This window comes from Leopardus geoffroyi, chromosome A3, assembly GCF_018350155.1.
Source record: "Leopardus geoffroyi isolate Oge1 chromosome A3, O.geoffroyi_Oge1_pat1.0, whole genome shotgun sequence".
NCBI lineage: Eukaryota > Metazoa > Chordata > Mammalia > Carnivora > Felidae > Leopardus > Leopardus geoffroyi.
Genome location: NC_059336.1, coordinates 21,903,330 through 21,916,769, shown reverse-complemented (window position 1 = coordinate 21,916,769; position 13,440 = coordinate 21,903,330). Strand labels below are relative to the sequence as shown.

The window sequence follows — 13,440 nt, the reverse complement described above, 5'->3', positions numbered from 1 at the left end:
ACGCTATAAATGTAAAGTAGTCTACCAAACTCCAGAGACTTACTGAGTATGAAAAAAATGTAAAATACCGCATTAGTAATTTTTTAATATTGATTATATGTTGAAATGATAATACGTTTAATATATTCTGTTGAAAAACATTAAATTCAAAGCCACCTGCTTCTTTTTACTTTTTAAAATGCATCCCCTAAAAAATTTAAAATTACATGTATAGCTTGCGTTACATTTTGATTGGGCAGCTACGTCCTGGACTGTTACGCCCCCTAGACAACAAAGCAGGGTTTATCTTGTTCACACTCAAGTCCCCAGTTGCCAGCACAGGCCTTATACATAGTTGGCATTTAATAAATATTTGTTAAAGAAATGAATCTAAACCTTTATTCTGAGTAGTCAAATTTCAGAGATGAGTAGAAACTTCACCCTTTGGAGTGTTCGTGTCTGAAAAAGAGACAGTTGAGAGTTGAGAAAAACAAATTTTTTTTTTAAGTTTATTTATTTTGAGAGAGACAGAGAGAGTGAGTGGGGGAGGGGCAGAGAGAGAGGGGGAGAAAGAATCCCAAGTAGGCTCTGTACTGCCAGTGCAGAGCCCAGTGTGGGGCTTGAGCTCACAAACTGCAAGATCGTGACCTGAGCTGAAACCTAGAGTTTGACGCCCAACCGACTGAGCCACTCAGGTGTCCCCGAATGGCTTACCTATCTTTTGGAGGTGGGAGCTGATAATGTTGGTGAAAGAGCCATGTCAGAGCATCCTAATGGGTTCTGCCCTGCTCTGCTGGAGAGCTGTCACAAGAGAAACTCAAGCTGAATGCCCTGTGTGACGGGGAAGGGAATTGTAGAAACAGTTATTGAACCTGAAGTTTGCCCCCTTAGGGGTGTTCTGCTTAAACTATTCCTAAAGATGAACAAAGCTGTTCTTGTCTCAAGAATCCATACTGGCCCTGTCTGTCCCTGTGTCCCCATTTAGACATGACCCAGATGGAAGCCTGGGACTACCACTGGGCCAGCTTATTACTTGAGGGCGCTTCAAGCCTTGCAGTTCCTTAATACATTATTTGTTGAATGAATGGTTTAACAAATACTCTTCTAACGTGGCCATGACTTTATCTATGAGTATATGTTCTCGACTGAACGTCCCTCAGACCTGTCTCAGTTAGGGTCTTGGAATCATGGTAGATTAGCAAACTTTGCAGAGATCAGGTTCAACTTTGAGAAGGGCCAGGTTGTCTTTGCAAGAGTTTATTGAAGGATCTCAGGCATCCCGTCTCCCCCGCTTATAAAATACGACTGTTAACCTACTTCTCTTCCCCAGAGATGTGGTGGAGATTAAAATAGGTGCTTTAAGTTCTGCAGAAGGAGAATGCTATTTCAGTGGAAATGATTAGAGGTAAAAGTGGAACTCCTCCCCTACGTCTGAAATGTTTGTTTTAAAAAAGTAGATCGGAAGGTGTGGTCCAGAGATACATTGCTGGTGTTCTCTCAGTTTTACGTTTCTTAACCGGGGAGGTCGGGGGGGTGGGGGGGGGGAGGTATTTAGCTTTCTCCTTTGAATTGTGGTCCACTGCCTTTTCTCTCTGCCCTCAGAGATACACCATCCAGAAACCTTTCCGTGGAGAACTATGGAGCTCATGCTTTGATTTGACTGCTGCGGCAGGCTCGCGCTAATCAGAATCGCAGCAGGGCTCGCGTTATGAGCCTGAAAGAATTAGTGTTCCCAGGGGGCTGAAGTTCCTTACCTGCTGGGGAGCCACACATTTCTGGTTTGAAGCCTGCCCTCCTTTAGGATCAAGCTACCTTTCCTTCCTTTCTCACTTGAAAACCACCGCCTCCTTTTTCTTGTGCTCCCTGGTAACTGGCATATTGATTTCTTTCTTCTTTCTCTGCTGATTTTCTTAGTGTAGACCAGTAATGATGACAATAGATTTTTTGTAATTTTTGTACTTATGGAAATAGAATGTTATCATGTGAAATTATAATCTCTCTCACGGAGGCTAGGAACAGAGTGAAAAATAGCGGGTGGTAACCCACAAACCGAAATGTCTAACGTGAGTTTGCTAAGCAGTGTCATATGCTCAGGCTTACTGGCACACCTGGTATGTGGAACCAGCAGGGTGTGTGAATACAGAGGGGAATGACTTTGCACTGCTGGGATAGTGGAGTTCAGCAGCGGTGTGGATTATAAGTCACAAGGTGAGATGTGTAATGTGTTCAGTAGAAATTTGTCTCTTATCACCAGACAGCTTAGCGGCTTGGCAGCAAATGTGGCATTTTCTTCTTTGGTAGTAATAACCCATGTTGCACCTAACGCCCTTTTGGTGTGCTAGTTATCCTAACAATAAAGAAAAGCTCATTGAGCCTAACACAGATGTCTTGTGTTGCGGATGACAGAATCATGTGGATTACCTTATAGTAATAATGTCTTACATTTGTTCAGTACTGTTAGAGTTTAGCATGCTTTCACTAAAGTTTGCCACCTTTTGGTACAGCCTTCCGGTTATGAATAAGTTCTGGGAATCCAGTGTAGAGCAGAGTGACCACAGTTAACCATACCGTATTGTATACTTGAAAGTTGCTAAGAGAGTAGATCTTAAATGTCCTCACTACTGAAAGAAAGAAAGAAAGAAAGAAAGAAAGAAAGAAAGAAAGAAAGAAAGAAAATCATTTTTGAAAAGTAATTCTATGAGGTGATGGAGGTGTTAACTAACTTATTAGTGGTAATTGTTTTGCAATACACACACACACACACACACAGACACACACGAATCAGATAATCACATTGTGACACAATGTTACATGTCAATTACATCTCGGTGAAGCTGGGAAAAAATGGTAAAAACACACACGCACAAAAGCATCCTTTAAAGTTCACAGGGAAAAGGGTTATCATTTCCATTTGTCATTTGCAGAGAGAAAACTGAGGTTTAGAGAGGTTAAATGACATGCCCAAAGTTGCATCAGCGGTAAGCTGAGCTGGTGGGAGACGGTGGGCTATTTGATATCTGGTGCAGTGCTGTTTCTCCTCGGCTCTGAAGCCCATTTCAGGAGTGCCCCCATTTTATGCCAATGTAATAAAGTCCCTGTTAAGAACTCCTCCGGGGACTGCAGCATCAAAGGCAAAATGAGGACCTAACCGTATGGCGGACAGAGCCCTGGACCAGAAGTCAGGAAGTGCCAGTTCTGTTTTCAGTGCTGCCGCTGGTGTTGTGACCTTGGGTAATACTGCGTCTGGGCCTTACTCGCTAAGGCGGGGACTTCGGAGTGCGGTAGACCCTTGGATGTTCCGTATGTAATACTCTCTGTTTCAGCTGCTCGTGAGTGACTGTAGTCTTTCTCAGACGTGGATTAAAACCATGTGCGAAGGGATTGGTGTTGGGGATTGTATCATAACTAGTGAGCTGAGCCTAACCTATCTCAAAGTGGCTGTGTTCCCTGGGATTTCTGTATACACAGGAACTTTTGCAAAGTGGTAAAACTTTGCCTGTTAGAAAAAATTCTGTAAAGAAAAGAAAAAAGCCAGCTACCTTGTAGGTGATTTCAGTCATGTATTTATGGAACATTAAAGGTCTGAAAAATGACCGCTTAGAGCTTTACTTCATGTTGTGGGAGAAATCGTATTGTATGGTGCTTTTCAAATGGTGAATTAAAAAAAAAATTTTTTTTAATGGTTATTTATATTTGAGAGAGAGAGAGGCAGAGTGCAAGCGGGGGAAGGGCAGACAGAGAGGGAGACAGAATCTGAAGCAGGCTCCAGGTTCCGAGCTGTCAGCACAGAGCCCGATGTGGGGCTCGAACTCACAAGCCACGAGATCGTGACCTGAGCCGAAGTCGGACGCTTAACTGACTGAGCCACCCAGGTGCCCCTCAACCGGTGAATTCTTGAAAGCTTTCAGAATATTTGCTATGTAGGCCCTTCTGTGTCTTTTCCAGCTCTGGAATCCTGTATTTCTTTTTTCTCTTTTTCAGCCCAACAGAGGCACCAAACGTCCCCGGGATGATGAAGAGGAAGAACTGAAAATGCGTCGGAGACAAGCTGGCACTCGAGACCGCAGCCGCGGTCGGGAAGAGGAAATGAGTGTGGCAGAAGAAGCCGATGATGACAAAAAAAGACTGCTTCAGATTATTGATAGAGAGGGTGAGGAGGAAGAGGAAGAGGTAAGGTGGCAGGTGTGGCTGGCCCTGACACAGTATCCATGGAGTGTAATTTTAGGCTGAATACTTAATTTCTCTGAGCTTTTCAGCTTAACCTGTAAAATGAAGTTAAGATTACTTCTTGCACAGTACTGACATGAAGGTTAAGTGGGATAGTGGAGTTGGGAAAGCATTTTTCAAAGTGTGAAGATCATTGTAGAGTTTTAAAATTATTCTGGATTATGTGTTGCAATCGAGACCCGAACACTGAACTGTGGGGCTCTTGGTCTTGAGTGAGGAGGGTCAGGGAGGCTTCCTAGACTGGACACGTTGAAGGCACTTAGATTTTTTACTATAGTCCATAGTCTTTGAAAGAGGCATAGAGTTTTATCAGACAAGTGGAAGAAGGGCTTTTCAGTTGAAATGGCATTAACAAAGCAACAAAGGTGAAGTTCCAGGGGGAGCTAACAGATGAGGTATTTAGGTGTGACTGAAAAATACAGTTTAAGAAAAGAGGTGCCTAAAGGCCTTTCTATTTGCTGTTCCAAAGGATGCCTTAGAGGCCCACTCATGCCTGCCTCAGGACCTTTTTACTTCTGTGCCCTTTGTAGAATGTTCTGCCCTTAATGCTTTGTTTGCATGGCTGGTTTCTTCTCATTCAGGTCTCAGCTCAGATGTTTCCTCCTCAGAGAAACCTGTCCTATCTCTGAGGTAGCCCTGTGAGTCATTCTCTCATTGTCTTACTTCTTTGTTCAGTACACTGCCTTCACAGCCCTTCTGATCTGAAATCCTGGCTTGTTTATTGTATTCATTTGTTGTCCTCGTCCCACCTCCTGTGAAACAGGGACTGCCTTGGTTTTGCTCACAGCTGTATCTCTAGCACTCGGTGTCATGCCTAGCTCTTGGTAGGCCCTTAATAAGTATTTATTGATGAATAAATGAATGAGGCTAAAAAGAGTAGAGGTAAAATATCAGTGATTAAAAATAAAATGACCTTACCTAAGTGTCTTTTTATATCCTTAAGTGTTAACTTGTGTGTTACTTCACTCTGGCATTTTGTTCAATATGAATTATGGAAATAGATTCTTAAGAGCCAGCTGTTTTTTGGTTCCCTGAAAGACCTGATGCTAAGTTTGGATTTAAAAAATGAAGCTGGAGTGTGAATCTGAGAAGGGAAAAAAAAAAAAAATTGATTCATATTCCGGAAAGGTCTTTACTGTGTTGTGACAATAACTCTCTCCTCATTGGGATTTGTACCAGTGCTAATTTGGGGGTCTGCCCCTAAAAGATGGTGACACTTTGGAAATCTGTGGTGGGAGACAGGCCCGAATTTCCTCTCTGAGGGCAGCGGCCCTGCTAGGCTTAGACAAACAGTGTGTGTAGCACATCCTCCCCCTCCCCTCCCTCCCTCCCTCCCTCCTTCCTCCCTCTCTAGGTTCTGCTCAATCTGTTAGCCCTGCAGCAGCAGTTAATTGGCAGGTATAATTCCCATGTAGGGCAAGGCTGGTACTGGAGGATTAGGATAGTAGCTGTCATGGGTAAGTGGTTTCTAGCCTGGGAGACAGAAATGTAATGTGGGACCAGGCCTTCTGTTAAGGGACCGGGAAAAAGAGATCGCTTTGTAAAAATGACACATGGAAGACTGCAAGTCCAGGAGTTATTTTCTCACTGCCACCAAAGTCCCATTTGATGAAAAGCAAGTGATGTTTGCCCCTGTGAAGTCACGTGAGCTTGTAAAATATTATTGTCCTTTTTGTGCTACATCACCAGCATTCATCTTTCTGAAATCTCCCTCTGCTTTCTGACGTTGAGCTATTGGAGATACTGCTGTGGTCGATGACTAAGACTGATAATTCAGTTTTCCCCCAGTGTTGAAGAGAAATTAAAGGAGGGAAGGCCAGACCCTGGAGAGGCTAAGGTTCTGGGAATCCTCTGAGAGCTGTATTAGCACTAATACGGCTTTTTTCCTACAGAGCGGGCAAGACGTCGTTAGCCCTTGGAAAGAAAGAAAATGGAGGTTGAGGTTGCTTGACTGTGATTTAACCGTTCCTAGAAATTTAGATCAGTTAGTTAAATCCTAGTAATACATTGGGTACGTTGTGCCTGTTGCTTATAGTAACATTAAGAGTTTATGTTCATGTAGTTGTAAAAGAGTTTTACCCACCTCATCTCTTTAGGTCATCTCTATGACCTTGAAAGATACAGGTAATGTTTCTGTCCTTCCTTCCTTCCTTCCTTCCTTCCTTCCTTCCTTCCTTCCTTCCTTCCTTTACATCTTTGCTGCCTGCTTGCTATGTGCCAGGCACCGGAGAATCAGAAGTGAACAAGTAGACATGGGCCATCGAAAGGGGTATTTGCCCTGGTTTAGGGTTGGAGAGATTGTCTGGGCCAGATCCTGCCAGACCTTCCTTATATGGGTCATGTGAAGGATTTAGGATTTTATTCCGAACACCAAATGGATGAATTCAAGAAAGACTTAAGTAGAGTCAGTTGGACTTGGTGAGGGTTTGAGGATTATATTCAGCAAAGTGACATCGCCATGTGGCTAGTAAGTAGCGAAGCTACACTCTGAGTCCTGACTGAGCCGGGGCATGGACTTCAGTTTATACTATCTCTTTAAGCTGTAGATACCAGGATGGGGTGGGAGTCCGGTGGAGGCTCTCAAGGCCCAGGAGTGATTGATAACATCAAAGAAATGTGTCATGGCCAAAACAAATTTATAGGTATCTCTCAGTTAAAACCCAATATATGAAAATAGAAATTTAATAAAATATCTGACATCTTAGAGTATTTACACAATTATGGGGTGATTCAGTGCTTTCCAAAAGGGTATGTTTCCAGCGCTTTAAAAAAAATTTTTTTTAATGTATATTTACTTTTGAGAGAAAGAAAGAAGAGAGGGGGAGAAAGAGAGAGAGAGAGAGAGAGAGAGAGAGAGAGAGAGAGAGAGGGAGGGAGGACATGTGGGGGAGGGGCAGAGAGACAGGAAGAAAGAATCCCAAGGAGGCTCCACCTTATTAGTGCAGCACCCTATGCGGGGGCTCAAACTCACAAACCGAGAGATGACCTGAGCTGCAATCAAGAGTTAAATGCTTAACCAACTGAGCCACCCCGGTGCCCCACCGGCTCTCTTAATAGCAGTTCCTTTATTGCTTTTAGGGGTGAGTTGTGGTCAGTGACCACAGAGCTGTGGAGCCAGCAGTCAGGAGGGTGTCAGAGAGACAGAGTGCACTGCAGCATGTGACTTTAACCTCGACAAGAAACTGAGGAGAAAACATTCCTGAAATTGTTGCAGACGTTTTTGGGGAAAATGATTCCGTTTTCAAAAATTCGTTTTATTTACCTTTGTAGTTATTATTTGAGTGTTTGAAATAAGAAAACTGTATGGTCTACTAGTTTTTTATGCTTCCCCTGAGTGAGGTTATTAAATTCTTGATGCTGTGTCAGGCCTGCGAGTGCCTCTCTGATTTCCTTCTCAGCAGCCAGTAAGGAAGGACCAGAAACAGTGATGTGTAAGAGATGTAGAGCAGTGACTGCCGCTGGTCAACAACCATTCTTACAGTGTGGGCTGTACACAACTAGGCGGTGAGCTGGACTTGGCCTGTGCACCGGAGTTTGCCGATCCCTGCTATGGGGAAGATTGAGGTCCACTGTCACTGACTCAGGCTCTGACCTTGAACAGTTCTTTTAAGCCGCCGAGCGTTATCTTATCTGTACGGCAGAGGAGAAGGATAGGTAAATATTAAATAAAACTCTCTAATGTTGTTGCTTATTCCATGCCATATAGTATGCTCAGGAAATCATTTGTTGAATGGGTTAGTGTCTAAAACCTTAAAACTGAGCTTCCTGAGCTGGATGTGAGACACACAGAGTGATACAAAGAAAGCGGCGTGTGGTCCAGACCCTTAACCTTCTTTCCAGTGAGGGAGACGAAGTATGTACTAAGGGTTTAACCCAGAAAGGTGAGTGGCAGAATGGCATGGAAGAGCATGGAAAAGAAGTAGTGATTAGTAAATAAGAAATCCCTTTGGACTGAAATTGTTGCCGTTCGTTTCCTTTATACCAGGAGGAACCGCTAGACGAAAGCTCAGTGAAGAAAATGATCCTTACATTTGAAAAAAGATCATACAAAAACCAAGAGTTGCGGATCAAGTTTCCAGATAACCCAGAGAAGTAAGGCTCTGTTTCGGTGATACCCTTTTTCCTCCTACGTGTTGTTTGTTGTTTTTGTTTTGTTTTTCATTTGTTTTGCCTGCTTTGGTTTTTGTGATTTGTGCCAGGAGTCCCGAGACACACGTTTGGGAAATCACTGGAAAGACTCCTAGGTCGCAGAGTCAGTGGTACTCAAGGGTACGTAGCAGGATCAGCAAGAAGGAAAGGCATACCAGGCCGAGTCTGGAGAATTCATGTGGAGCCTCCCTATATTTTCTCTCCGGGTTACATGCAGACATGTTCCTTTCTCCCAGCAGTGAAACGCATCAACCTGTGTGCTCTGCTTCTGTCCAGGGAAGCCCATCTGAGACTTAGAGTCTAGGATATTTGTTGCGGACAGGTTATGTAGGCCTTTGTCAGCAATGGCTGTCAAAATTCTACGCTCCCAGAAGGAAAGCACGTGTTCAGTGCTCCAGGTGGACAAAACACCCTTATCACTTAGGGAACCTTTCAAAAGCCAGGCTCCCAGATACCAGCCCAGGACTAGACTCTTCAAAAAGTCAGTCCTGTTCTGTTAAACTCTTTTCTGCATTATTCTTCTCAGGGTGCGAAGAAGGCTGCTTATGCCCGTCATTAGTGATACCTCTACTGTTGAGAACACGTCAAAGGCTTTGGGGTTAGACAGATATGGGCGTGACTCCCACATGACCTTGAATAAGTCACTTCTCCTTTCTTAGCCTCAGGCGTCTGATCTGTACAAGGAGGTAGTACCTCCTTCACAGAGCTGTTGTGAAGACACAGTGACAATAATGGCAAGTGTTTAGCTCAGTGCCTGGCACACAGTAAGTGCTCACGATGTGATCGTTCATGTGATTGTTCACTGTGTACTGTGAGGTGCTATAAGGAGGAATCCGATGTCTTTCAGTCCATCTTGACAAGTACTAGCATGGAAAGATCTCCTGTGATGTGACCAAGAAAATCAGGGTGTGGAATGTGCACAGTATGATTTAGGTAGGGAAAAAAAGTGAATTCTAACTAAAGGGATTTTCATATTTATACAGATTTTAATTCTAAATCTCTCTTCCCTCCCTGTCTCTCTGCCTCCCAGGACATACACTTTTAATGAATCTTAATAGGCCCAAGGCCCCTAGGCAATTGAGAGTTGACTAGTACAGTCTTTGTACTCAAGTTTATAGGTTAACAGGGAGACTGGCTATAAGTGCAGGGTAGAAGGAAATATACTTTAAAAGAGATACAAGCAGAGTGCTGTGGGAACATCCAGAAGAAAGAAAGTGAATAGCAAGTTGGGGGCTGTTGAGGGCTTCACAGAAGAGGTGGTATTTGAGCTGGGCCTTGAAGAGTGATTTTTGCTTTCAGAGTCAGGAAAGAACTTGGACAGGCCTGCCAGCCAGGATGATTAGCATGAACAAAGAAGGACACAGGGGTAGCAGAGGACACATCGTCCTCATGGCGGCCTAGTGAGGCTAACACGATTCATTACGTTCTCTCTGTACTGCAGGTGAGGTACAGAGAGGAGAGCCTGGTTACCGCACCCAGGCCACAGCCCTCTTTGACAGGAGGAGTAGCTGCATCTGAGCTCAGCCTTCCCAGCACCCGAGTCCTGTCAGGTTCTGTGCTAACCTCCACCGCACGGTGGCACTTGTCATACTGCCCGCTGTGCGTGTGTGTTTGATCACACAAGGAATACGCAAACAGATTGTCGTTATAAAAAACGGCAACAGTACGTAAGAAAAGTAAAACATGAAAGTTCTCCTTCACTGCACTGACCCTCTTTCCATTCTGCTACCTAGAGATGGTCTCTGTGAGTATCTTTTTAGATTGTTTTCTGTTCATAGATTTACATATGTAATGTTTTCCCTGCCTAAGTCATATTGTACATATCCTGAACCTTGATGTTTACAGGAGATCTTTCCATGTTGGTACATGCATGTTTACCTTCTGTTTTCTGACTGGCGCGTAGTATTTCATGGTGTGGAGATACTGTAGTTTATTTATTATTTTTCTTTGGATGGACACTTGGCTATTTCACGTACTGACTTTTATGAAAAATGCTGCAGTGAGCCTGCGGAGTCCCCGTGTCTTAGTGCACATTGTTTGTTTGGGGTACATGCCTGAGTGTGGAAGTCTCTGGTTGAGGGGATGTATTTTAAACTTTGATAGCTACGGATAGCCAAATTTGATAGCCAGATTCCCCACCGTGGCCTCTTACTCTCCCATTGGCAGGCCTCTTTCCCTAAATTCTTGCCCGCAGTGAGTGTGCTCAGTCTCTGACATCTTTGAAATTTGTTTTATAGCTATTTCTTTACTTAGTGGTCTTCCTGCATTAGACTCTGTGTCTTGTTTCTCTGTGTCTCTTGTGTCTCTGTGTCTGTAGACTGTCTTGTTTGTCTCTGTCTGTAGTACCTAGCACAGCACCTGCCAGACTGTGTAGGTGCTCAGTGAACAGGAGGGATCTTCTATAGTTGAGGTCATCCTTGTTAATTTCCCATCCTTGGAACCCAAGGAGACATTCTGAGGAAGCTGTGCTGTAGGCTGAGAACACTAGACATTTAAGAACCACGGTGCTTTTTGGAATGCCAGTGTTGCCTGTGTCCGTCCGGACGTATGCCTCTGTCAGTTTAGAGCAGTGAGTTTCTGCGGGTCGTTTCACCACCTACGTCTTAGGTACCACAAATGCTCCAGGGTTACAGTCTATACAGTGGTTTTAAGAAAATGTTATTTTCCTAAAAAACAACAGCAACAACCACAGTGTTTTCCGTTCAGACAAATTTATATGCTATTTTTAGTTAAGTTGCAACATTCAAAAATTGACATTATGCCTAAAGAACGTTTTTTTTTTCATGTCCAAAAGCAGTTAAGAAACTACATTGTGTTTTAACCTTGAGTTCTTGAATTCTTACTGGTGCAGTGTCTTTTATAATTCTCTAGACCAGCAAGGTGCAATTAAGATGAAAATTGCTGGAGCGTACTTGAACGAAACTTTCCGGTTGAGATCAGAAACATTCACATTTATTTTCCCATATATGCAATTGTCATTTTGATTGCATACCCAAAAATGCCTCTCTTCATTTGGCTGCATTTCAGATTCAATTGACAATTCTCCTTACGCAGTCTCTACACCGTGTGATCGTTCTCCCAAACATCACGTTGAGCAGAGTGTGCTGCTTCCCTAGTAAGTCCTTAGTAGTCCTTCTCTTCATTTTTGTAGGGGCAGAATTACTTAGTTTAGTGGTTCTCAAGCTTTTTAGTCTCAGGACCCGTTTGCACTCTTAGATTATTGAGTGCCCCAAAGTGCTGATCTTAGGAAATTTTAGAATAATACAGGCGCACATTTCATTAGCCATCAGGGCAATGATAGCATCAGGTGTTGTGTAGCACTTTGGAAAATTCCACCCTACACTCCTGAGAGAATGAGAGAGAAAAAGGCAAATAATGTTTTGGGTTTACTGTAAAAATAGTTTTGATCGTATAGACTCCTAAAGGGATCTCCAGCCACCTCCTACCTCACCCTGGACCCCAGGACCACACTTTGAGAATTGCCGATTCATTTGGGTGGAAGAAACATTATGTTCCCTGTTATCGATAGCTGGTTTTATGATTGTAGGTGGACTCCTTGGTTTCTCTTGCTTTTCTGGCATTTTTTTTTTTTTTTTTAACTTTGCTGGTCATCTCTAATATTCATTCTTGTGGTTGAAGGAGAATGTCCTGCTGGTCTGAAGCAAATGTACACAGGCAGACTAGCAGAATATTCTTCATACCAGATGGAATCCACGACCCACCTCAGCCTGGGTTACTGTTTTAATATGTTACTCTGTTGCTTTCCCATTGACCTCTAACTTGATCCTTTCATCCAGCTGTGAGTCAGCTGTTGCCAAAGGTATACCTAATCCCTAGACAGTCAGTCCTCTACAAATATTATAGTGTGCGCTTTAAATGAGTTGGCTGATTCTTGGTCAGCAAAAAGAGAAGAACATTTTCTTTGTTACAGCAGAGCAGACTTGAGGGTGCCTAGATTTATTGAGCATCTGCTATGTGCCAACTGTCGTTAGTCATATTATATTTATTATCTCTTTTAATCCTCACTATAATTTAGCTAGGAAGTTTAAGGGAGTTGAAGTTTAGAGATAGGCTACCTAATATTCTCTGCCTCCCTTGACCAGATTGGGGCCCTGTGCTCTGTGTTCCAGTGACAGTTCTCTTGGTCATCACCGGACATCCTTACAAGGAATTGCATTGTATAGATTGTTTATATTTGTGGCTGGCTAGAAGCTCCATGGAGACAGCAGCTGGGATTGTTTTGTTATTTGTTACATCCTCAGGACCTAGCACGGTGACTGGTACCTAGTATATGCCCCACAAATGCTTGTTGACACACTGCTCTTGGTTACATGTCCTACAAATAGTGGGGCTGACCCAGGTCAGTCTCACTCCCAAGTGCAGGCATTTCCCACTCCAGGTCATTACTTAAGGAATACTGGACCCCAGTGACATTTCTGTGATGTTTCCCTACTCACAGTTGACTTTTTGCTTGTTTTGTGTGTTTTGTTTTGATAAATTTATGACTTCCTAACTGAAAAATTTTGGGTTAAAAGTGCATATTTGGAGAAGTGCCTGGGTGGCTCAGTCAGTTAAGCGTCTGACTTTGGCTCAGGTTATGATCTCACCGCTCTTGAGTTCAAGCCCTGCGTCGGGCTCCGTGCTGACAGGGCAGCGCCTGCTTGGGATTCCCTTCCCTTCCTCCCCTCCCCTCCCCTCCCCTCCCCTCCCCTCCCCTCTCCTCTCATCACCTCCTCCCCCCTTCTCTAGGAGTATAGCTTAAAAAAAAAAAACAAAAACTGCATAATTGGAAGAATTTCCAAGTTGGAAGGGACTGAAAGTTGCAGTCCATTCCCTCTTCTTGATTTTTTTTTCCATATCATTCTTTATTAATTACCCCCAGTGACAAGGATCTGACTTTATAGAGACGCCTGACTTTACAAAGACATCACTTGGCAACTGTGATTTCTAAGATTTCAACTCAGAATGAAAAAGAATTTCAGCACATTCTCTTATGAGAGGATGTTTCGACTCCCTATAATCTTACCTGAATTAGTTTCCATAGCCCTCCTAAATAAAGCATGGTTCCCATAAGAGATGTCATGG

The 13,440-nt window shown here is 43.4% G+C and overlaps 1 protein-coding gene across 1 annotated transcript in view; it reads left to right on the top strand.

Annotated features, from left to right (window-relative positions):
• The window catches only part of CTNNBL1 (catenin beta like 1), a 162,407-nt gene that overhangs the window by 26,451 nt on the left and 122,516 nt on the right, over positions 1-13,440 (top strand). The window contains exons 2-3 of the mRNA XM_045444640.1: positions 3,961-4,149; positions 8,192-8,298. Coding sequence (XP_045300596.1) covers positions 3,961-4,149; positions 8,192-8,298 — 296 coding nt within the window. The remainder of the gene's footprint in view (positions 1-3,960; positions 4,150-8,191; positions 8,299-13,440) is intronic.